Source organism: Mauremys reevesii, linkage group 1 (assembly GCF_016161935.1).
Source record: "Mauremys reevesii isolate NIE-2019 linkage group 1, ASM1616193v1, whole genome shotgun sequence".
Taxonomy (NCBI): Eukaryota; Metazoa; Chordata; order Testudines; family Geoemydidae; genus Mauremys; species Mauremys reevesii.
In genome coordinates this window covers 48,575,969-48,602,318 of record NC_052623.1, presented here as the reverse complement: position 1 = coordinate 48,602,318, position 26,350 = coordinate 48,575,969, and the positions used below count along the sequence as shown (strand labels likewise).

The 26,350-nt window shown below is 41.3% G+C and overlaps 1 protein-coding gene across 5 annotated transcripts in view; it reads left to right on the top strand.

Moving 5' to 3' along the window:
- ATP8A2 (ATPase phospholipid transporting 8A2) overlaps positions 1 to 26,350 on the top strand; it is a 541,088-nt gene that overhangs the window by 106,377 nt on the left and 408,361 nt on the right. For all 5 annotated transcript variants that reach the window (XM_039520497.1, XM_039520502.1, XM_039520500.1 and 2 more), the window contains 6 exons: positions 1,344 to 1,393; positions 5,605 to 5,674; positions 7,725 to 7,809; positions 9,674 to 9,813; positions 13,557 to 13,695; positions 22,109 to 22,173. In XM_039520497.1, the coding sequence (XP_039376431.1) occupies positions 1,344 to 1,393; positions 5,605 to 5,674; positions 7,725 to 7,809; positions 9,674 to 9,813; positions 13,557 to 13,695; positions 22,109 to 22,173 (549 nt within the window). The remainder of the gene's footprint in view (positions 1 to 1,343; positions 1,394 to 5,604; positions 5,675 to 7,724; positions 7,810 to 9,673; positions 9,814 to 13,556; positions 13,696 to 22,108; positions 22,174 to 26,350) is intronic.

Genomic DNA, 26,350 nt, shown 5'->3' with positions numbered 1-26,350 from the left:
GCCCTAAGAAGAACTTGGTCCATGGGATACATCCAGGGCTTTGGGTTTTGCTTGTTTTAATGTGTCACTCTTGTGTGCCGTTCTGGATGTGTGTTTGTTTTGTAAATCACCCCTGCTAGTTACAGTATCACAAAGGCTGAATACACCTTCAAGAAGGGTAGGAGAGTGGGGGGTACAGCTATCAATCTTGTAATTTCCAGGCCAGACCTTAGTATAGATTTTTTCTGAACAGCGCCACCTTTTCTCAGTTTTATTTAGAGGAAGGCATGAAAGTTGTTAGGACACTTCAAAACACTGTTACTTGGTTTAAAAAGCGTGCTGTAGGTCCTGGCTGTGCAGTGTTGTTTGGAACTGCCCAGAGCCTTCCCACCTGCTCTGCACCTGGTGTTATCGCTAAAATAGCTAAGCCCATTTGAGCACCACAAAACAAATCCTGCCTCCAGCACACAGCTTGAGTACTGTATCTGAGCTATGTGATGCTTCTTCTATGGGTAGGGAATCCTCCCTCCCTAGGCCAAGCTCTGCAGCTGCCAGTGCCGCTCTGAGGCAACAGTTGGGTCCTGGACCTCTGCTCTGCTACAGGATTGGTTGTGGATCCATAAACCCTTCATTTCTGTTCCCTCAGCCCACCCACACTCAACCCCACCATTCCCTTCATTGGATCCCTCAGCACTTGCTTCCCAGTGCAGTAGAATGAAACAGATTTCACTGCATCTGTGAAACGTTGTGCTTGTGCAGGGGAGGGTTGTTGGTAATACCAGGGTTTGCTCCTAAATGTGGCAATTTTCACAGAAAATCTTGGTCTCTTTTGCATATTGGTCCTGTACATTGCAGTCTGACACATGAAATAAATGTGCACACTTTTAGGGGAATCCTGCTTATTAGGCCTGTTCAGATTTGTTACCACAGTAGTGTCTTTGCATCTGATGGGAAAATTTTTATTCAGGTGGTGCACTGTTTATTATATCTATGACCATATTTGAACCCTTTCCTTATGTTAGTGGCCTTTACTTAGCAGGTTTAAATATTTAGGCTTTTTTAAAGCATACTTATGTGCTTGCAAAGATTGGGAGCTAGAATTTCCTCTGTTATATAGATGCAACCCCACTAAAATCAGTGACTGCAGGCTCGTAAGGTAATAGAGAAATTGAAAGTCACTGGAGTTGTACAAGTGCAAATGAGGGCTGAATTTGCCACTTCACAGTTAGACTGAAATAGGACAGTATACCTCTTTAACCAGGAGAGGGAGCTATCATCACATCACATTTGAAATCATGATGCTTCTATACATATATGCATCGTTCACATCATCTTAATTTTCTGTACATTGTATTTTTCTGCAGCTGGGGAAAGAGGAAGCCTTTGAAATTCTTAATGTTCTGGAGTTTTCTAGGTAAGTTACTTCTGCAGATATTAAATAAATGCAAGGCAGCAAATAAGAGAGAAAATGTGCTAGTAACATTACTAATGATCAGGTTCACTGGAATCTAAAGAAATTATAGTTGGTTGGCTAGTTAAATCATCCATTTTCCTTTAGATTTGCCATTTCCCTCAATCTCGGGTGAATAAATTGCTCCTTCTTACAAATGGGAATTAGAGGTCTAGTGGTCAGACATGGAAGGGGGGGGTCAAGAGACATCTTTTCTAGTTCTAGCTCTGTCAGAGACTTTCAATGTGACCTTAGGCAGATCACTTCACTTCTCTGCACCTAGATTTCCTCACCTGTAAAATGGGGCTAATGATTCTCACCTTGCCTTAATAAAATGCTTTGAGAATGTCAGATGAAAAGCACTGTATAAGTGCAAAATATAATTAATGATTTCCACACAAGTACAGGGAATCTCCCACTTGAGGGAAATTTCATACCCCTTTTTGGGAGCAGCCTGACCACCCAAATTCCAGTATCCCTTCTGCTTCCCAGCAGGAGAGACTTCAGGCCTAATTCTCATTTATACTAAGGATCCTTTGCACCACTCTGGCTGTGTAAGAGAACCTTAGCATAACAGGGTAAGGCCCATAGATTCTCCCTCTGCTGAGAAGATGGAGATGTTTCGTTCTTTGCACCTGGGTTTGGGTTGTACCAGTCAGACAGGGCTTTTCTGCCACTTCTAATGCCTGGCCCCCCTCAATTCTGTGGACCAAGGCCAGGTTTGACTCAGCTGTTGCTTGGGCCTTCTTTGTTGCCTATTTCTGTGGCAAGCTGACTTGGCCTGCTGAAGAGGAAGAGGATGGTGAGGGGGAAGGTTTGTCTAGGTTGTGTTTCCCTTTTCCTTTCCTTCTCTGAATGTTCCTCAGATGTGCCCCCATGGCTCTCACTGGGTCTTGTGGATGTCTCGACTTGCTTTGTGACCTCCATAAAGGGAGTGGAGTCATCATCCAGGAACCCAAGCACTGGGAGTAGAAGGGTTTCTGGTCACAGAAATTCCCTGCATCTTTTGACTACAGGGATCTTTTCTGGCCCTTCATGGATTCTCTTCGGGCCCACAGATAGAAGTCTCTCTTGTTGTTATCCTGTCCCTCCCACATCTATAGTAGCATCTTACTCCAGCAAAGAGGATGAGGTTGCTCACACAATTCCAGGACCCAGGAGGAGGTGGAAGCTCCCCTGGCCCATTAGTTTGCTGCAAAGCTCCTGGACTCTTTTTGATAAAAGAGTGTCCTACATGTCTGCTATGAGTAGGAGACTCAACAGGGCAGAGCCTGTCAGGAGAAAGTTCAGTCCAAGAGACAAGGAAGACAAATGCTCTCCCATGTACTTTATCTTATCGTACTTACAAGGAGTCCTGCTTCATTCCATATAGTGACTGAAGGTATGCACAGAAGGAAGCAAAGTTCTACAAAAAACTGTTTTTTGTTTTGTTTTAAAAAGGTTGTAAAGTGAAGTACCAAAAAGGCAGGACTTGCCAAGGCTAAGATTGCTCAGAAACTCTTTACTCTGTCCCCTTCTGCCTGTGTATTTACAATAAACTTTAATTCCATCATTGCATTCTGTTATTTCCAAAATATCCTCAGAATTTCAACCAAACTGAGGCTCTGAACTAAGAGCCATGTCTCATTCATTATTGGGGGCCTACTAAATTCATGGTCATGAAAAATATGTCATGGATGGCGAAATCTGGTCTCCCCCTGAGAAATCTGGTCTTTTGTGTGCTTTTACCGTATACTATAATGATTTCACGGGGGAGACCATCATTTCTCAAACTGAGGGTCCTGACCCAAAAGGGAGTTGCAGGGGGGGTTGCAAGATTATTTTAGGGGGGTCGCGGTATTGCTACCCTTACTTCTGCACTGCTACCTTCAGAGCTGGGCAGCCAAACAGTGGCAGCTGCTGACTGAGGGCCCAGCTCTGCAGGCAGCAGTGCAGAAGGATGGGTGGCAATACCATACCATGCCAGCTTTACTTCTGTGCTTCTGCTGGCAGCAACGGTGCCTTCAGAGCTGGGCTCCTGGCCAGTAGCCACCACTCTTGAGCTGCCCAGCTGTGAAGGCAGTGCCGCCACCAGCAGTAGCGCAGAAGTAAAGGCAGCAATACCACGACCCTCCCCCCGAACTTGTTTTGGGTCAGGACCCCTACAATTACAATACTGTGAAATTTTAAATTTAAATAGCTGAAATCATGAAATTTATGGTTTTTTAAATCCTATAATTGTGAAGTTCACCAAAATGGATTGTGAATTTGGTAGGGCCCTATTCATTATGTACCCCTGCTTCATTCACAGGACTCAATTCTACGCTCTTGTTTTATGCCAGTCTAACTTGTTTGATTTCATTGGGTTTAGACTGAGTAAAAGTCTTGTAGAGAAGTGGAGACTCAAACTCGGTACTGAATGTGTGTGCACAAGGGACAGAGTTAAAGTTGCAGAGAGAGTTAAGGTTGTGTGACCAATCTTAACTTTGACATTTCCTGACTTGTGTATGCTCTACTTTGAAATCCTAGTATTCTTTTTATGTAGTTTGTTTTGTTTTGAATGTAAATATGAAGCTAATTATTTGCTAGGAAATTTTTTCTGAATCTTTAGTGCACAGATTGCTACTGGGAAGAGGCACAAAACTGCATAAGGTGGGAGATACTGCCTAGCTTCCTAGAGTGTCAGATGAACCAATCCATGTTTTTGAAACTGGGGGGAAACTCACAAAATGCAATTTACTAGTAAGGCAAAATTAATGTTTTTAAGAGGAACATGAAAGTCCCCATTGTTCGCCCCTTTGTATGTTTTGAAGAACCCTGCATTCATTTGTTGAATAATTTCTCCTAAAGCAGGAGGTTTGTTTGCATAGTTTACAGTGTGCTGATAGTATTCTTTTTACGGGCATTTCGCCAGGGTTTATGAAATCAGCCCCCTTGCTTCATCTGTGGGAACAGTGCCTAGGTCCCTTAATAACATACATAAAACTTAGAACTGAAAAACACCCATTAAGTCATCTAATTGATACCCCTGCCAGTGCAGGATTGTACATTATATTCTTGAGTGTCCACTTAGAAACGATTCAAGTGATTACCACCACTTCCTATGGGAGACTGTTCTGCCATCTAATATACCCCAAATGTAGTTTTCTTAACATTCAGCCTAATTTTTTTTCATTTTTATCTCATTACTCCTAGTTATACCTGCTTAAACAATTCTACCAATTCTTATTCCTTTTTGGGGTCAAAAATACATAAGGTAGAGTACTAGCATATCCATGGTAATTTAACTCTTTCCTCATACACCTTTATTCTTTTCATGCAAGTAAATCTTTAAAATAATTTTTGTTGCTCTTCTCTGAATTCCCTCCAAACTGTTGATGTTTTTCTAGTATCTTTTGCTGTCCAGAGTTAAAGGTGTTGCCTTGCCATATACAACAGTGATATTACCTCCAGCCTTGTTATACAAACACAGACACATAGAATCCTAGGACTGGAAGGGACCTTGAGAGGTCATCTAGTCCAGTTCCCTGATCTCATGGCAGGACTAAGTATTATCTAGACCATCCCTGACAGGTGTTTGCCTAACCTGCTCTTAAAAATCTCCAATAATGGAGATTCCACAACTTCCTTAGAAATTTATTCCAGAGCTTAACCACTCTGACAGTTAGGAAGTTTTTCCTAATGTCCAACCTAAACCTCCCTTGCTGCAATTAGGAATTACATTAGGAATGCAAATATGGGTGTGCATCTGTATGCCATAAACTACTATAAATCAGGCTATTTATGTTCATATTGATTAAAGAAGCATAAGATCGGAAGATAGAAACGGCATGTGTAAGATTCAGAGGGGTAGCCATGTTAGTCTGGTTCTGTAGAAGCAGGAAAGAATCCTGTGGCACCTTATAGACTAACAGACGTTTTGCAGCATGACTGCTTGCATCCGAAGAAGTGGGTATTCACCCACGAAAGCTCATGCTGCAAAACGTCTGTTAGTCTATAAGGTGCCACAGGATTCTTTGCTGCTTCTACATGTGTAAGATTGTTATGTATTGTACATTTACGAGTGTTTTTGTATGACCTAGTTTAAAATGTGCCAAGTGTATGGAAGAAAACTTGTGGATCAGACTGTGCTTTTACTCCTAGAACCATAGATCTGATTAGAAAATAATTTAAAATGACTGTTTGTTTTCTGATAGTAACAGAAAGAGAATGTCTGTAATAGTTCGAACTCCAACGGGGCGACTACGTCTGTACTGCAAAGGGGCTGTAAGTAATCCGCTACTACTAACAGAGAATATTGGAAATATTTCGAGCTGCTGCAGCAGTCACATTGTTTTTAGAATGTTGAAATGTTGTCCCTTTAATGAATATCTGTTAGCTACACGTATTAGGGGCCGAATGTTTAAGGAGCCTTAACCTGTTCTCTGATTTTGTTTGCAGGCACACATAGTATTTAGGACTCTCAGTGCCTGAACTGAAATCCTGCCTGCGTTAAAGTCAGTGGGAGTCTTGCCATTGACTTCAGTGCAGGCAGGATGTCTCCCCTGATGTGCAGGTACAGTCAGGAAGTTAGACATCTAAACACTGTGGCCTGAACCTTCAAAACTGGAGTCTGTTCTCAAGCATTTAGCCCTGCCTGTCTCGTGATCTTCTGCTTTCTCCCATCTCTGCATCTGCTGCTGCTATTTGTCCCTGCTCATAACATGCTATGCTTCTACTTTCACCAACAGGAGGGATAATGTATGAAAATGAAACGACTGTAAAAAATGAGAGGCATCAACAAACACAGCAGGGTGTGGCTTTAAATTCAGTGGGAAGTGATGGAGGGTGGCTCAGTTTTATCATGTGGAATTAAATCTCTGTTTATTTTAACAGTGCTACTTCTGTGACATTTTACTGTAAGGCTCTAATTTACTATAGTGCGTGTTTTTTTTTTTAAACACACTTTAAAAAAATCATTTAAAATACAGGGCTGGATGCATCTCTACTATACTCCAGTGTAGCTCCGCTGATTTCAGTGGAGTTATGCCAACATGAAAGTGGAATAACAGAGGTGAATCAAGGCCACTGTAATTATACATTGCTTAAAACTTTTGAAAGTCACACATAAATCTGGACCCAACAGAACTGACCATGTCTGACATCTGCGTTTTCACACTGCTGTGCTCTTTCTTCCTCTTGCTGTCAGTTTTGTGTTGCTGAATGTTACAGCTGTTACACATCACAGAACTAGCATTGGGAAGAATAAAGAGGAGAGGTATTGTGGGTCTGATCTTGCTCCATAGATGTTAGTCGAAGTTTTGCCTTTGACTTCAGTGGGAACAGGAGAATACCCTCTAGCAGCAGTAAAGGGGCCGCAACAATCGCAAGATCAGGGGAGGCAAGAATGACACCAAAAATCAACTTGTTTTGTTTTAAGAAAAGTAGTTGCCATAACTTTTGAAAGTGAGTTTGCATTTATTGGGCAGAACTCTGAATATATTCTTGTCTTGGTCTCATAAAATAATGAAAGTGATATTATAAATTACTTATTTATGTACAACTGTATTTGAAGTACATCTAGATATTAAAAATGAAGTTCCTTTTCTTGTATGTCTTTTACACCTTTTTTCTATTCCTGATTTCTCAAGCAACTTTTCTCCCATCATTTCCCCTCCACCCCAGACCTTTATCAGTCCCAGAAATAACCACAGGCAGTAATGGATGGTGCTTCTAAGGCAATTCCCAGCAATGGAATCCAACCTATGTTGCTTATTGTTCTGACTTCTTAATTAGGCAAAACTGTCGTTGACATAAATGGGAGTTTTGCCTGAGTAAGATATAAAACTCTTAAGTATGGATCTGTGTTGGAACTTTGTTTTTTATTGTTCAGGACTCTTCTGCTCTTGGAAAACCCAGGCTCACTTCAGTAATTCAAAATGGAGCATTCCATCTTTGCAGTACTGTATTCTAAATTTAAATAACAGTGTAACAAGTTTGGGGGTAAGGGAAGAAAAATCTAAAGAAACAATGTTTGTGTTTTTGTATTTGCAAAGCAATTACAGTATCCCACCCCTTTTTACTTCTGCTTGGAGTTCATATATGGTGGTAGAAACTGTAACATTCCAGCTTTGGCTTTCTAAGTGAAGCTAGATCCATTTCATAGGTAAACCAAAATTCATTATTGTATGTATTTTCATTTTCAGATATTATCATGTCCACTTTAGGCACCTCACATCAGTTAGATCTTGAGGGGTTGAACACTTGTGCATTGTAGGTACATGAGTGAAGAGTTTACATGTGAATTTACTCTTTATATTTAATTTGGTTTTGATAGGATAATGTTATTTTTGAGAGACTTTCAAAAGATTCCCAGTATATGGAGCAAACACTATTGCATCTTGAATACTTTGCCACAGAAGGTAAGTGAAACAATACGCAAGTATGAATCAAATTTTTGAATTATTATTAGTATTTTATGTATTAATTTTTAAATGTCAACAAATTGTTGAGTGCTGAACAAGACAAAAATAAAGACAAATTCATAGGGTGATATGTAGTATATGTAAGGTAAACTCACTTACCCATGTGTAAGTCTAAAAAAGGATTTTACAAGCTGATCCTGCTTCTGTTGAAATCATGGTGATTTCAGTGGGAGCAGTACTGAGTCCTGCATAAGAATAAGGGAGAGTAGGGACTTGATTCTGATCTCACTTTGATTCATGTAAATCAGGAGTAACTACACTGAAATCAATGGAATTACAGCAGTGTAAGATCAGAAGAGATGAGAATTAGGCCCTAAGTGTCTAAGCTAGTGTAACATACAAGCTGAAAGAGCTGGGAAAAATATGTGCATTGCAACTTAAACTCATGTAGATTCATGTCTGAATCTGGCTCACTGGCACTGCTCGTAGGAGCTTACAATCTAAAATCAAACATGCCAACTTTTTATTTTACTGGTGACAAATCCATGACACAGTCATTCACAAGGAAGTGCTAAAAGGGATATGGGCTTTGTTCATTTTATATACCTTTTACTTTATTCCTGTAAAAAATTATTTTTTCCTCAGTCCTATTTTTTCCAGTTTGTTCTATGAACTCCTCTAATCCCAATAATAAAGCCTTTCTATTTTATATGGCATGCTTCCTCCTTTTGCTGACTGCCTCATGCCAGAATAAAAATTATTACTTAGGCCTGGTCTACACTACATAGTAAGGTTGATGTAAGATGCTTTGTGTTGACCTAGCTGTGGAAGAGTCTTCATTTAAACTTGGTTCCCGCTGACGTAAGTGCCTCTGTATGCCAATTCAGAAACACCACCTCCCTGAGCAGCGTAGAGTCAGTTTCTATAATTAGGTTGACGCTTACATTAACTTATGCTGGCTCTCAGGAGCCATACCACAATGCCCCACACTGACAGTACAATCGATACAAGTGCTCCTGGTAAGAACGGGCATTGCCGACACAAGGTGCCACATGTGCACACACACAAGCAATTTAATAACTGCAGTGGCTGTATGCCAGTGTACATTAGGTTAACTTATTTTGTAGTGTAGACATGGTCTCATATATGTTAAATTTGATCAGCCGTCTAATAAAATGATCTTTTTCATACTCCCTGGGGCCTATTCTCTATGTATTGTGTAGGTGTAACTCCCATTCACATAGCTATGAGTTAATATGCATGCACAGAGGGGGAGAGTACAGTGTCTTCTCTGAAAGGAAGTATTGGGATGAGCAATAATTTGGGATGAGTAGTATTACATATATGAAATACCTACTGTTGAAATATAATAATAATAATACTTACCAACCTCATTGGGGTTGTGTAACTTATAGTAATTACATTTAAAACAAATCACTTTCAGCCTCAAATGAAAAATTAGATGAAAGATTTCACTGTTGTTGCTCCAGTATTACTAGATTACTGATAATTGGGGAGAGGTTTGTGCATGTTAGGCCAGCTTCTCATCTTGGTTATACTGGTGTAAATCCAGCGTAGTCAGTGGAATTGGTTAGATTTACGCCAGTGTCAGTAAATTCATAATCTGCCTCATTTGGGTGAAGTTGGTGGAAAAACCCAAATGTTTTCAAACTGTACTGGGAGATTGTCTTGCCTTTCTAGAGCTCGATGTTCCATTACTTATGTGTGCGAAACTATCATTGACTCCAGTGAGGGGGCCAGGTGTTTAGCATCAGGTGGTTCAGTCAATAGAAGAATTGTAATGATGCGATCCTCCCCATCAGTAGGTTAATGTGTGCAACATCTATATTCTGTTTTGTAGGTTTGAGGACTCTGTGCATTGCATATGCGGACCTGTCAGAAAATTCTTATCAAGAGTGGTTAAATGTTTATAATGAAGCCAGCACAATTTTGAAAGACAGAACTCAAAAGATGGAGGAGTGCTATGAGATCATTGAAAAGGTAACAACTGTAGACGTTTATGCTGCTGAGGGCTAAATCCTGCTTACCTTATGTATGTGAATAGCTCCATAGTCTTCAAGCAGGATTATTTTGCTAAATGTATCACATGTTGAATTAATAAATACAGCTGCTGGAATATATGTATATATTACACACACGTATGCACACTCTCGCTCTTTCTCACTTTTCTACTGTTGTATCCACTCCAGTTTTCATATTTATTTTTCTAATTCTCAATCCAAAAGATACTTTTTTCAGTCTATGCCGCTGAAATTTTTCCTGTACAATATCTGTAAAGTTACAAATAACTAAGTTAAATTATTACAAAATGTATAAAAAATCCCCTCTCCTTTGGCTGATGAATTACTTAAATGCTTTCAAGGTTAAAACTGGCAGATAGGACTGTGGCTTTATTTGGCAGAGTTTACTGCTTTTACTTCTGCAGCATTTTGTCTGCCATATTTTCTGTAACATGGCCAAATCCTTTCCTGCAATGGCCCTAAAATTTCCAAAAAATATGCAAAGCTCTGTAGCACTAACTAGTTGTATGAGACATTCTTTTTCTTTCCAGGAATATGGTATACCTATATACAGTACAGATACTTGGATTGTTCAATATTCATTCCATTTGTGTTACATATGATGTGATTATGTCCATAAATAATTGCAATAATTTTAGCCTTGAGTGATTGTATGCAGGCTGTGTGTACATTTTATTGGAGGGGAAATAGTTTAAATGATGTGACACCAGGTGATTTCTGTTTTGTGAGCTTAAGAAATACAGATTGTGACCGTTCAAGCATATTGCTATGGTGATTAGTGAATGCACCAGTATGTATGTTCATCCACTGGCTAAAGTTAAAGTTGTGTAACTTCAATTAATTGCTTTTGAAATGTTGCTATTTTTCTGATTAGAAACATTTGGCTCCATTATACATCTCTAAAATATGGATTGTACGCAGAGAAAATAGAAGAACCACCAAAAAAATTACTGTACTGTATTTCTCCTTTGAGTAGTGACCCTATGGGTGCTCCACTGTAAGTGTGCTCGTGTCTCTGCACTGCTGATTGGAGAACTTTGGTAGCAGTGTCCACTAGGCCTGCACATGTGCTGTCTCTCCTCGTACTGTGCCATGAGGCTAGTCTGCGCACATGGGCGAACCCTCCTCAGTTCCTTCTCAACTGCCCATGGCTAGAGATGGAGCCATTATAAGACTTTTGCTTTATTTTATATATCTATAACTAGTTAGTCTCCTAGTTATAGTTCTAGTTTTTTTCTCCTTTCTTATTTTACCCTTGAAAATAATAATAAAAAAATACTTTATTTTGCCCCCTCTCTTTTCTCCCCCACTGGGGACGCTTCCCCACCAATGGGGTATGCTTGGTTTTCCAGGCTTCAAGAAGTGCCTTACTTGCAAAGAGGTGATCCCGATTACAGACAAGCACTCCCAGTGCATTCACTGCCTCAGGGAAGGCCACATCCAGCAAAAGTGTGGTCTTTGCCAGCAACTCCCTCCATGATCTCGTAAGCACAGAAAGCACTGACAGAAGATCATCTTCATGAAGGTGGCTCTCAGGCCTGATGTATCAGGGGCTAGCCTTGTTAGTCTGTATCCATAAAAACAATGAGGAGTCCAGTGGCACCTTAAAGACTAACAGATTTATTTGAGCATAAGCTTTCATGGGTAAAGAACCCACTTCAGATGCATGGAGTGAAAATTACAGATGCAGGCAGATTTAAATTACAGATGCAGATTTAAAAGTAGCCATACTTGAACAAAAAAACCTCAAAAAGAAACTGCAGAACTAAAATTCATTTGCAAATTTAACACCATTAATTTGGGCTTGAATAGGGACTGGGTGTGGCTGGCTCATTACAAAAGCAGCTTTGCCTCTCCTGGTATTGACACCTCCTCATCAATTATTGGGAGTGGACTACATCCACCCTGATTGAATTGGCCCTGTCAACACTGGTTCTCCACTTGTAAGGTAACTCCCTTCTCTTCATCTGTCAGTATAATAACGCCTTCCCTTCATTTCCCCTACTATTGAAGGTCCCGCAGAAAATAAAAAGATGGAGCCCATGTCATTCTGATTCCTCCTACTTGGCTGACGCAGACCTGGTACCCTTACCTGTCACAGCTTGCGACGTGCCCACCAATCCTTCTCCCAGCCATTCCGCACCTCCTCTCAAAGAACAGAGGACATACCCTACATCCCGACTTGGGGATTCTCCACCTCAAGGCATGGCTTCTGCTTGGGTCCAACATCTAGAAAGCTCCTGTTCAAGGGAGGTACAAGAGGTTCTGTTGCACAGCAGAAAGTCCTTGACTTGACATACTTACTGGCAAAAATGATCTGGTGCTCTTCTTAACAAATCTCCCCAACATCCGTGACTCTTCCACATATCCTACCTAGACTATGAATTGACCCTAATGAAATGGGGTCTATCTCTAAGCCGTCTCAGGGTTCACTTAGCAGCTATAACAATTTTCCACCAGCCTGTTGAGGGGTACTCAGTGCTGTCACATCCAGGTTCCTCAAGGAAATAGTAAACCTTTTCCCACAACCTCGACTTCTGACTCCCACGTGGGACCTAAACTTTGTACTGAAAGCTTTGACTAGGCCTTTTGAACCTCTGACCACCTGTTTGCTGACATACCTTTCCATGAAAATGGTCTTTCTGATAGTGATTACTTTGGGCATGAGAATAGGAGAGAGAACTGCTCTGATGGTGTATCCACTGAATATGGTATTCTTCAGTGACAAAGGTTACTCTTAGGCCACATCCAAAATTCATCCCTAAGGTTACCTCCCTGTGTCACATGAATCAATTGATTCACCTTCCAATGTTTTACCTCAAGCTTCTCCGAGACAGCAGGGAGGCTATGTTGCGAGCCCTGGCCTTCTACCTGAGCTTTTCCTCTTTGTTGCAGAAAGATCCAAGGGCTCAGCAGTATCAGCCCAAAGGCTTTCCAAATGGGTCTCAACTTGCATCAGACAGTGCTACCAAGTTTGCAGTATGACCTCTCCAGACTGTTTGTACACACTCCATAAGGTTGATTTCCTCATCCGTTGCCTTCTTCAAGAATGTTCCTATCTCGGAGATCTGTAGAGCGGTGATGTGTGTCAGCCCACACTTTCACAGAACACTATGTGATCACCAGAGACTCCGCCGCCATCTCTGGCTCCACAGTACTGCCATCTGTAATGGACCAGACTCTGAAGTCCTGGCCCTCCAGAAACGATACTGCTTGGGAGTCACCTACAGTGGACCACCCACAGGGATACTACTCGAAGAAGAAGTTACTCACCTTGTGGAGTAACAATGGTTCTTCAAGATGTGTGTCCCTCCACAACCCACTCTCTTCCCTCTACTTCGGAGTTCTTGTCAATTACTCTGTGCTAGAGAAGGAACTTAGCGGGGCTAGCCTGCATGCACTGACTAGCCTCGGGCACAGCACGAGGAGAGACAGCGCATGTGTGGGCTTGCTGGACACCGCTATTGAAGTTCTCTGATCAGCAGTGCAAGGACGCAAGCACACTTACAGTGGAGCACCCATAGGGACACACATCTTGAAGAACCATTGTTTCTGCACAAGGTGAGTAACTTCTTCAGCTCTTGCCAAAACACTGTATTAGTGATGAGGTACAGCATGCAGTCATTAATTCCCTTTTGAGTGTGGTCTAAGCTGATATTGGCCTAAAGAAAACAACCCCTCAAATTCTTATGTTTGTTTCAGGATTTACTGCTTCTTGGAGCTACAGCCATTGAGGACCGCCTTCAAGCAGGTGTTCCAGAAACTATAGCAACACTAATGAAAGCAGAAATCAAGATATGGATCCTGACAGGGGACAAACAGGAAACAGCACTCAACATAGGTAGCAACAGCAACCTTCATATTTTATTTTGCTTTGAATTCACCTGATACAGAACTGTGAAGATATGTAGCAAATGTGTGCGCTAAGGTAACTGGTGTTAGTGATTAAGAAGCCATTGTAACGTCCATTGAATGAAAAATGTTAATTAGAGTTTAAGGTGCAGCCTAGTTTGTCTATTTGAAGGTGAAAGTAGCATTCCAGCAATAGGGGGAAATCATCTTCTATGAAAAAGTTCTTAACATTAATAGCTTAGGGCTGTATTATAATTTCTCATAACAAAAATCTCTCAGTTCTGCATGCAGTTCTGTACATGGAGAGGGAAAGCAGATTGTCTGAAATGAATTGCTATCCATGGAACATATCTGAGGAGAATTTGGCCCTTTAGGTTATAATGGTGTATCTGCTCCACAACAGGTGCTACTCAATATTGAGGAAATAGATATGAAAACAAATTACAGAGAGAAGCACCATAGAAAGGAACTACGGGGAACGTAGGTACACCATAACCTGCTTAATCGAAGTAAAAGACATCTACTGTAGGAAAAAGGCCATGGTTATGTACTTTAACCTATTTTTAACCCCAGCTTTAACCTATTTTTCTAGTATACATAAGCCTCCTTGGGTGACCAATTCATAGAACCCAGTCTCCTAGGGAACAGCTGTACAAAATTGAGACCTCTCTTCTGTTGACAATAAGAAGTTCTGTGAATTTTGCTGTCATCATGTGCACATGTAAGGAATTGAGTCATCCGAACCAGGTATTCCTCTGAATACCTCCATCTCATCCAGGACTAGCTCTTCTTTAGCATCTTCAATAATGATTGTGTAATACACCTCGTTGGGTAGGTGGCCTAGTGCCACCTCCCAGTGGGAAAGTCTTTCAGTCCAGTCTCTCTTCTTACCAGATGGGGAATGAAGTGGGCATGAGACTTAAGCCCCTCCTGCACTGGGGCCAGTTGGTAGGGGAGCCTGGGCCCTCCGACTCCACCGGGCTCCAACCCAGGGCCCTAATAGGGGTCAACAGTGTCTGGCACCCTAGAGTACCCCTGAGTTACCCTCCCTTGGTCACTTCCTACCATCTGCTTCTCTCCCCTAGCTCAAAGGCCAATATAAGGTAAAAATAAAAGATAACTAAACATTCAGCCTGTAGCGGGGTGGTTACCTGCTCCAGCCCTGACAGGGTAGAAGCCAGCCCTGGGAGAGGGCTAGGGGCTAGGAGAAAAAGCTCAAGCTGATTGGGGAAGGAGCTACACCTGGGCCACACCCCAATCAGGGCAGCTGGACCTTATAAGAAGGCCAGGGCAGCCAGAAGCTGAGGAGAGTCTCCTCTAGTGGTGGAGGGAGACTGGCCTGGCTGCAGGGGAGTTAGAAGGTACCTGGGAGTGAAGCAGGGCTGCAGAACCTGTGCCCACTAGAGCTCACTCCCCTCCAGAGCCTGGAAGGAAACCCAACGTTACTGAGTCTCACTATTCCTCTGCTGTCAGCAAATATCTGTGAAACCCTCTGGCAAAGTGTGTGTGTGTATCACCTCTAGTTAGTGCTTGTCCACACAGAGGATGACAACTTCTGTTGTCACCTACTCCATTAGAACAAGTGGCACAGGGCTGTGCTATGGATGTAAAGGTTTCAACCCTGCTGGTGACCCATGTGGGTGTCAATATGATGCATATGATTACATTTGTTTTTTTCAGTATAGAAAAGTATACACAAATCCATTAAAAGAACATTATCAAAGTTGCAAAGTCAAGCACTTAAAACTTAGAAAATACCACAATTAAGGTTGCCTGTGAAACCTTAATTCAGACCCAGGTGCGTATGCATTATGATACAGTCTTCAATTACATGATCATATACAATTTCTTCCACAGAATACCTGCCTCATTCAGTGTATACGACAGACCTGCTCTGAAGATGAATCAGGGTTGTATACTGAAGGAGTCTGTTGTCGGGCCATTGCTTAATTTTTTGCACCAGTTGGGAGATGTGTAATGAATGAGCCAGGGGATTACAGAAAGAGAAGGCAGTTGAATGCTGCCCTGGTACATTGGATTCTAGTTCCTATGTGGTGCTAATCAAGTCACTTAAACCAAATTTTTCAGAGTAGTCAATGAGAGTATGTCTGCACAGCTGGCAGCAGCCCATGGCAGCAAACCTCCAAATCTGGGTTGACAGACTCAGGCTTGCGGGGTTCACACAACTGTGCTAAAAAGAGTTGTATAAACAGTGCTTTTAACTTGCGGCTCATGCTCTAGGCTTCAGAGCCCAAGCTCCAGCCTGAGTTGCAATTTCTCCACAGCTATATGTAGCATGGTAACTATTTTTAGGAAGTCTTTTGACCCAGGCTTATAGGCTCACTGCTGAGGGTTGTGTAGTCAAACCCTAACTGTGTGTTTCTCATTTTATAGGTGCCTGACTTGAAAGCCTGGGGTCTGATTGGCAGAAGTGCTGATTACACAAAGCTGCAATTGGAGGCAGCGGGAGCTGTGCTTGTGCATACAAAGTGCTATATGATGCTAAGTACTCTGAAAAATCAGATCCTAGGTATCGCACCCAAAATTAGTGAACACTTTTGACCTGAATCTTTCTCTGCCTCAGTTCCCCGTCTGTAAAACAGAGCAAATAAATACCTCCTCATCTCAGAGGTGTTCTGAAAATAAATTGTGAAACACTCATATACTATAATGATGAGCACCATAGAAAAGCCCATGAGGAAATTCATTTGTCTTCAGAGCAGGGTTTGAATAGTTTGCAGTAACTAAGGGATGGGGCCACACATTGAACAATGTGGAGGGGAAATAGCTGCTCATTAAGTGAGCACTGTCCATCTTGAGGCAGGGGTCCTGTGAAAAAATGAGATGTGATTGACAGGGCCGGCTTTAGCAAGTGCGGGGCCCAATTCGAACTGTTTCAATGGGGCCCCGGCAGGGATGACTATATATATAAAAAAAAAATGTAAAAAACACATGGGGCTTGTACTCACTGGACAGTGCTCTGGCTTGGCGGCGGCGGTCCCTCTCCTCCCTCCAGTCTTGGTGCAAGGACCCGACCCGCCACCAGCGCCAGAGTGAGCAGAGCAGCCAAGAGCACCCACTGCCGTGCAAGACCGAAGCACCCGCACCGCCAGTAAAATAAAATTTAAAAGGTGCCCAGGCCCTCCAAGGAAGAAGAGATTCTCTAAAAGGGCCGGGGCCTCCGGGGCCGGGGGCCGGGGGGAATTGGCGCCGGCCTGGTGATTGAAGACTGTTTGATAATGCATATGAACAATTGGGGCTGAAATAAAGTTGCACAGGGAACCTTTATTCTGGCATTTCTTAACATCTGAATGCTTGGCTTTTCAACCTTTCATGTTCTTTTATTGTACTTTTTCCTGTGTAGTGTGTATGTGTATATATATAAATATCATATTGATTTCTACGGGGGAAAGACTTCTGTGGAATATATCATTCAGTCCTGTGTATCTTATTTCCAGAAAGATATGGACAAACTGGAAAGAGTTCAGAGAAGAGAAAAAAAAAAGATTAATTGTCTGAGGGATTGACATATGAGGAAAGATTAAAGGAACTATGAGTTAAATCCTGGCCCAATTGAAGTCAGTGGGAATTTTGCCATTGACTTCAGTGGAGCCAGGATTTCACCCTAAATCTCTGAATCTTGGCTAAGTCATGACTACCAGAGTATGTACACTAAGGAGGGAGAGGAATTTTTCAGCATGATACAAAGGGGAGCTACTTGAAATAATGGTATGAAATTAGAGAAAGAAGAATGTAGGAGAAATATCAGGAGAAACGTCTTGCAGTGAGACATATTAGATGGTGGAATAAATACTCTAAGGGCTTGTCTACACTTACAGCAGCGCAGCTACGCCAGTGTGGCTGTACTGCTGTAGCACTTAGTGAAGAAGTGCTCTCTATGCTAATGGGAGAGCTTCTTCCAGTGGCGTAGGTACTCCATCTCCCCAAGAAGGGGTAGCTATGTCAAGGAGAGAAGCCCTCCCATTGACATAGCACTGTCTACACCAGGGGTTAGGTTGGTATAACTAAAGCACTCAGGGGTGTGGATTTTAACAGCCCTGAGTGACGTAGTTATACCGACATAAATTCCTAATGTAGACCAAGCCTCAGGGAAGTGGTGGTGGCCCTTTCCTTGAGATCTTTCAGAGCAGCTAAAAAACCACCATAAGAACAATACAGAATAGGTAGGGTGATGGGCTATGGATGTTGTTTTCCATCTGTCTATAAATGGTCACATGACCTTTTTGGCTGGAATTCAGATGACTCTGGAAATTGATGTTGAAAATGTCACCTGCCAATTTTAAGCCAGTGGAATATGTCTGGTTTGAACAGGTAGGGGCAATTGGCCAAGATATCCTTGTCCATCCGCATATACTAGAAAGTGCCACATCTCTTGAGTCACTTCTTCCTGAGCCCTTGCCACCTTGCCAGCAGAGCCAAACTGACTGCACCAACACAGTCCTCAGGAAGGACCTATCCAGCTCAGCCCTCTACAGCTTCATCTATGTGACAAGCTTGTGCTCTGTGACAAGCTTGTCTTCACCTACAGGTGTATAATCATGGTAGATTGACCCCTTCACAGCTTCATGCCCATAAGAGGGAGCAGGAGTTGGTCTTGCTTCATGCCATTGAGACCCATCAATGGATGTTACAGGAACTGTCTGGGTGCCAGCTTCTGTCTACTTCACTGCCCTTCATACTGTGACAGAATATTCTAATGTGGCACTGCCCTCTAATGAGATACAAGAAGGGAAAGTCTACAGCCAAAATAAACAACTGGTTATTAGTAAGAAATTTAAAAAGCCCATCTCATTCCCAGTGCCGTGGTAGAGGAGGCCAACTTTTCCATGACCATATAGAAAAAGTGCCTGCCCTGTATGCAAGTGCAACAGCTTGCTTATAAAAAACCTTTCAGTTATCTGAGCAAGCAGGCATGCGTGCCTATTGTGCTTCTACAGCCCCTAGCCCAGTGGAGTCCTGGTCCAGAGTAGAGCCCTAGGTGCTACCACAATACAAATAGTAAATAGTAATAATATAATACAAGGAGCAGCTGTCCTTCTGATTGTCTGTCTGTTTTGCATTGCAAATGTAGATTTAAAAAAAATATATTTTAGGTGTATTTTTAGAGGCCTCTTTGAAAACAGCCTATGAGTTTGAAACAAATGGAACACCATCTCTTCAGATCTTGAATTATTTTCTTGGTAAGGCTGATGAGCAATGCACGCATCTCAATCCTGATCCTGAAGTACCAAACAGTTTTAGGAAGTTCGGTAGAAGACAGAATGGAATTGGAATCAAATTTCCTAATTTGGATTTCTATCCCATAGCAAATGTCTGTTGTTTTATGGAACTTCTGCCTACATGTTTACTGTCTCACATGCTTATGGATGTGCCACCATGTTATATAGGACAAGCAAGTACCTAAGAGCCTATCTACTTAATTCTAAAGTCCTTCAGCCCTTCTTATCAGACGAAGAGAGGCAGAGCTTCACTCAATCTGGTCTTGTGAATGGACAGGCTGTCATGCACATATATACATACATAGTCCCAGTGTTACCTTGTTGCCAAAGTCTGCAACCATCATCCTTACCAAAAAGTCCTCAAAGAAAGCTACAGTTAGCCTGTATAAAGCACCACTCACACTTGCCTTTCTTTTCTTTGTGGGTTTACAAATCTTTACCAACAGCCATTAGCTTTTTTTCCTTTAGGAATTACCTATCTTAGTAATGTGCTGTTTTCTTGTTGAAGCAGATACTTTCTTAGCATCATCAAATTAGCTCTGACTTTAAGGCCTTTAGCTGTTTGAACAAAAGTGACCTATGAGCCATTATGTACACAGATCTGCAGGTACGCTGTTAGTAATTTTCTGAGTGGCCTTTTGCCAAAATTCTGGAACTCTGTGACCGAACTTGCATTACTTTAGCGAAGCTTCAGACACTCGGTAATTTTTATTATTTAGCTTTAAAATTGGCTTCAGTTAGTGTAAGTGAAATTTCAGATGCAGTCTGCATGACTCATATAGTTATTGTTTGCTTACTGGAATTGTCTAAGATCTCAGTGTACCTGTAGAATTCAAAGGCACTAAAATGGATTAAATAGAATTTTCTGAAGTGGTAGTATTTCTAGTAGAAATAGGGTGGGTGGCTTAATATCTAAATATTTTTAAGAGTCATTTACTACTGCATCTGGTGTGAATCTTATGTAAAATCAGTTTGTTGATCTCAGCTTGCTCCTCAAAGGACAATAGTCGACAACCAGAAAAGCACTTTCTTTTTATTTGCCATAGCTAGTAAAATGCAACAATGGGTGTCAGTACAGACCTTTCAGAATAGTGTCTATGTTAATTAGTGAAGTCATATGATTTACATAAGCTTGTTCTGTGACTGACTAAATCATATCTGGCATTGTTTTTCACTAATTCATATATTTTTGAAATGTATACACATGCTCAAAATAAAGCAAATATTGGGATGCAGAGGGATACCTTTTTAAAACTGTGCCTTTAAATGATCACTATAGTTAGGCTAATGTTTAGCAGTAACATTTTGTGTACAGTTTTAATCATGTTTGTAAAGCTTGTTTTAAATTACATTTTGAAGTTCTCTTGTAAGTAAAAAGGTTTACAATCACTGTGCATAACTTCTGGCACCCTTCTAGCTTTAATTTAACGGTTAATTTCAGGTAAATAAAAGTCCTGGGGGTGCCTGTCTCAGCCACTTTATGGATTTAGTTAATTTTTTGGATTAAGGATCTAGACCCCAATTTACAAGTGTGGATTGACATTTTATACCTAGCTTTGATTCAGAAGTTGATCTCATTTTACCAAACTGGAGTGTCTGAACTTTTAGTTTTAATTTGCCATATTAGCACTGCCAGAAGTAACTATATTAACCATTTGTATAGAATATATAGTTATAAACGTCATTTGGCAACTTTAAGTGCCAATTACAATACTTTTAACACACTGATGTTATATTTCAAGATGTTAGAGGTCTGAAATTGTGCATAATATATAAGAATCTTATAAAATGGTGATTGGTTTGTGTTTTGTGCCCTCTTTCTGAGCTTTTTTTTCCTATTCCTATTTAACGCAATGATGAAACTTCAATTGACTTCACTAGTTGCAGGATTGGGCCCTCTTTACTCTATAATTGCCAAGACATATAGCAGAACTGCTTAACGTTTTCGCCAGAACTTCTTCATCCCGCTCCAGCTGTCAAATGGCGTCTTGCTTGATTTGAAAGATGTAAAATAAAACAGCGAGCAGCAGTTTCAAAATTACTGCTCACTGTTGCAGCTGTTGTTCCAATCAAAAACTACTAGAAAATCCTTTTGAATTAGTTATACTGAATTTGTAACAGTCTACTGCATAAAGCTGCAGCCGTTCCCTGGGGAAAGAATAAGTCTGACATGGAGGGAAATGATTAAAGTTGTAATATCCCATTTTTTTCAGTGAAAATAAAAAATGTAGCTCTTCAGTCTGGAGCTAATTTAAAAATTCCATTTTTTCCCCCCTTAAATTCAGCATATGGGACTTTCCCACCCCCTTAATGGAGTAGTAGGCTGGAATTACACTGGAGCCAAAATAATCATTATGTGTTTTTTCTTATGAAGTCTGTTTTTTGTTTGTCATTACCCACTAAAAGGTTTAATTACTCTTTCTGATATAGTGAGTCTCTTTGGGTGGAATAGCACAGAAAGTCATGGATTGTGCAGCTTTCCTATTGTGAATTCTGTTTTACTAGCTATGCTTCATCATTTTCTCAACAGAGGCATACAGTCTCACTGCTGGCCACAATCCTCTTTTATTTGTAGAAAGGAATCCTTATGTAGTCAACACAAATGTATTCATTGTAAAATATTTCTCAAAATATTATTGCAAAGCTATATTATTATGGACCATAATTATACTTAAGGTAAGTTATGAAGAGCATCAGGCAGAAACATCCTTGATAATAATAATCACAAAATTCTTCTTTACTTACTGACCTAAATGTTGTGCATTACAGCTGTATGCTGCTAAACAGCTGCTATTTTCCACCCAAGAGGAGGCTGCATTTCAGTTGTTGGTTAAATGGATTCTTTCATATGTCAGTCCTCAATAACTCCTATAAAATATATTAGCGCAACGAAAAATCTTGTAGTCTGATTAAATGACTTACATTGCTGTTAATGTGTGTCTCTCTATGCCACTCCTACAAAAACAAACAAAAAACCACTCCATTCATTATTATTCATATTGCTGATGAGTTACTCACAACGGACTACTCCTGTAAGTAACTGTTCACCATGGAGCTCATAATCTGGCCCTTAGAAATCCTCAAATAAAAGGTGCTATATCAAAAGTGAAATTAAAATATTTGTAATTTTTACAAGGAAACCCTTGTTTTTATCTTTTACAGGGTACTCCTGCAGGCTTGTTTCTCAGAATATGTCTCTCATCCTAGTGAATGAAGATTCGTTGGATGTAAGTAATTCTTTCCATGGAAGTTCTTGGTTCAGTCCTTTATTTGTGTTGCATTTGTTTTATTTCCTCATTCTGCTTCAGGAATAGTTTAAACTCAGAGCTCATTTTAGAAAGCTGCCAATCAGCAACTTTCAGCTATCTAGACTAGATGACCTCCTGAGGTCCCTTCCAACCTAATCTTCTATGATTCTATGATTCAACAGATCAGTAGGAACAGGGCTGGGCTTTAAATAACATTTATTGTGCCCACTTCAATTCCACTAGGAGTCGCCTTCCTGCTAAGGGAAAACAAGTTAATCAAAATGTTTCTTGTTCTCTTAAAGCTATATCTGACATTAGATGTTTTGGGAAACATCTAAGATGGTTGGAAATAGGCTGGGCAAATACACATATGTAAATTCACTGTGCAGTGTATATAATTTTAAGATGTAAGCAACATTAAAAGAGCATTGTAGTTGTTCATGTCCTCAGTACTTGTCCCATGCGTAGTGAATGGAATTTTCCTCCAGTAGTACCTGAGTAATTTGTTATGTGCTGAGGTGATCCACAGATCTTGTCTCCTTATGAAATGATGATGCCTGTGCTTTCTCACCAATTCCAAAAGCAGCTCATGTGTGGCTTGAACATCAGCGTTGGTTCTTGCTATTGCCACACCGCTCATGAGAGCACCTCCAAAATTAGCCAGTTGGGAGAGATGTACAGATCTCTAATAAAGACTATGTCTACACTTATGGTGGTGTGTAGAGCAGCGGTTCTCAAACTAGGGCTGTCGCTTGTTCAGGGAAAGCCCCTGGTGGGCTGGGCCGGTTTGTTTACCTGCTGCATCCACAGGTTTGGCTGATCGTGGCTCCCACTGGCCGCGGTTCACCGCTCCAGGCCAACGGGGGCTGCAGGAAACCGCACGGGCCAAGGGATGTACTGGCTGCCCTTCCTGCCCTTTATTAAATCCATAAAATGTGCCCATTCTAGACTCAATGTACATATACAATTAATAGTTTATATAGAGACAAAAAGATTCAAATCAGCACAGTGTCAACTTATAGGACTCCCAGCCCATCAAAATTACAGACAAAACTCCTAGGCCCTTTGATTACTCCATTTCTTTTTCATTGGAACTAAATGCTGCACTGTCTTGGCTTTCCCATTGACTAACTGAAAATGATGACTGTAGAGGGATTGATGGCCAGGGTTCAAACCAGAGAAGGGAGGGAGTACACATGTGGAGGAAATAACAGTTGTATGCCTCTTCGATATAGGGTGTTTAGCCAGATTTGATAGTAAACTGTACAATACAGGGTTGTGAGAAAGTCTTTAACGTTTTAGTTTTTTTCTGAGAAAATCTTCAACCCTGGTGAGATAAAAGAGGTTTGGCTTTTTTCATTTTTTTAACTTCTGTGTTACTCTGAAGTAGTTACATGAACAATACAGAAATTTGGAAGTTGTTTATCTTAAAAACATGAGTCTCTAATTTCAAGATGGGAATGAAACTTTTTTAAGTATTCGGTATGCTAAAAGAAAAGTGATAAGACCATTAAAGTTTTTGTCATGTCTTTTGAAAGTAGTAAGAATGTTCATAGCTCTGTCTACAAGCCTGAAGGAGAAATGGGAGGAGTCACTGATGACTGGAGAGAGATGCATGTTTAGAATGAACTGTCACTGTATTTGAAGAGGGGAGTGAGTGCAGTTCTTAACTATCACGGAAGTTGGCTTACTAGCACCTAGAGACTTCTGGAAGGTAGACAGGGTATCTGATAATATGGTTCTTGATAAGATTGGCTAACATCTCTTTCACAGTGTTGAATTCACTAGGTGGCTGTTTCTCATTCTAACTGTTGTAAATGTGAAAGCTACTGAACAATAATGCCAAGAAGTGACTAGTATGGTTCAACATATGCATTAGTATGACTCAGCCTGTCTACAGCTGAACGAAGTGTAGGAAAAAAGTAACTGAATAGACTGAAGTAATGAAAGTAGATAATTCTTCTGAAGTAAAATGTAAATTTTATCAAGAGTTGGTAAGTAGCACGAGAGAGAGAGGATTTGTGCTCATCTCAAAAAGTGCAGAAAAGAGATCTTTTTGGATTCATCAGTATCAAATGTACCATTGAATAAAACAGTTTATTCAAGTGGAAGCGCAGAATCTTGATAAGCTGGATGATCCTGCAAATTACAACACAATATGGTCCCAAGAGAAAGTCCAGGATACAAACCGTAACACATTTAAAACAACCTTCATAAAACAAGGACACTCCACCAGAGAAGTGGATTGCATCATGTAACAGGCTATCCAGATATCTCCAGAAATCCTGCTCCAATACCGGAAAAATAAACCCTCCAACCACACACCCCTGGTTGTCACTTGAACCCCACGCCAGAACCCATGAGGGTCTCATTAAACAGTTACAACCCGTACTCAGTGGGGACAACATCCCGCAAGAAATCTTTCCTGAATCCCTTCTTCTGGCTTTCAGACAACCCCCAACCTTGCCAAGATCATCATCAGAAGCACAGACGATAGACCAGGACACCTAAATTCCCTCTAAGTTGTGCGGCCGCGCAACAGGCTATCAAGAGAGAGGTTATCAAGGGAGAGGCACGCCCGGCCCAGCCCAGCCCCGCTGGAGCTGCTGCAGCTGAGGAGAGGCGCCTCTCTCCCAGCCCTAAGCTGCTGTGGTGAGAGAGGGCTGGCGGGAGTCGTCTCTCCCTGCTGCAGCTCCCGGGCAGCCTGCACCCCCAACCCCTCATCCTCAGCCCCACCCCAGAGCCTTCACCCCCAGCTGGAGCCCTCACCCCCTGCATCCCAACCCTCTCTCCCACCCCTAAGCCCCCTCCTGCATCCCAAACCCCTCATCCATGGCCCCACCACAGAGCCTACACCCCTAAGCAGAGCCCTCACCACCGGCACCACAATAACAAAATTTATTCTGCACATGGGCGTAAAAAACTCAAAGCAGCACCAGTCCTTGCCATAACAACAGATGTGAAACCTGCAGACATATCTCCACTGCTATGATTATCTATATCCCCCAAAACACAGCTTTCAAGATCAATGGCTCCTACACAGACCTATCACAACATGGGGTGTACTTCATCCAGTGCACTAACTGCCCCAATAACTATGTGGGTGAAACCAGACAATTACTATGCTCTTGAATGAACTCACACAGAAAAATGATAACAGACAAAAACACCATCTCACCAATGGGCGAACATTTTCACAAACTGATCACTCCTTATCTGACCTTTCTGTCCTTGTCCTCAAAGGAAACCTGCACAACCCTTCCAAAAGACGAGCCTGGAGCTTAAATTCGTAACTCTGCCAGACACCAAAAATCTTGGACTTAATAAATACACTGGATTTATGGCTCAGTACAACAATCTATAACCCACTAATCCTACTTTGTCCTATGACGGTCAAGGTCTTAACTGCCTGCTTCACCTTCAATGGTCTCTTGCAATGTGTGTGAACTCCTTATCTATCTTGCCTTGTATTTAGCTGTGACACTTGGAGTACCTTTCCCAGACTTGAAGAAGAGCTCTGTGTAAGCTCAAAAGCTTGTCTCTTTCACCAACAGAAGTTGGTCCAGTAAAAGATATTACCTCACCCACCTTGTCCTGCAAATTAAACATTTTCAGTGCTGTTGTCCTCACTGAAACATAAAACATAATGATAATTAAAGCCCTCTGTCCCAAGCCTTCTAGCAACTCTTCATCAGCAGCTTTATTGAAGAGCAGTCTCTGTTCATTTTTTAAAAATGGCTGTGGCAATACTATAAGCAACTTGAAATACTTGAGCTTGTTGAGAAAGTTTCAGACTTCTTTTAACGTCACCTTCAGTGTGTCAGAAAACCAGCAATTTAAAGGAATGGCTGAAACGCTTCTACCTGGAAGGACAGACCGATTTAAACTTATGGGCCCACTGCTGAGTGCTGCAAGTGAAGAAATCTGGGGGAGGAGGAAGAATTAAAAGAACCAACATTAATGCAGAATAGTTGGTCAGGCATGAGACTGTTACCAAATAATGGTTATAAGGATCTATATAGGGAACGATGCATTCCTTCTTATTTATATTTATTCTGTGTCTGAAAAGAAAAAATGCAGACTCTCTTGTGTCCAAGTTGTTGAAAATGTGATTCAAGAATGCAGAGAAAGGTATGGCAAAGAGGGTTTTCCCATT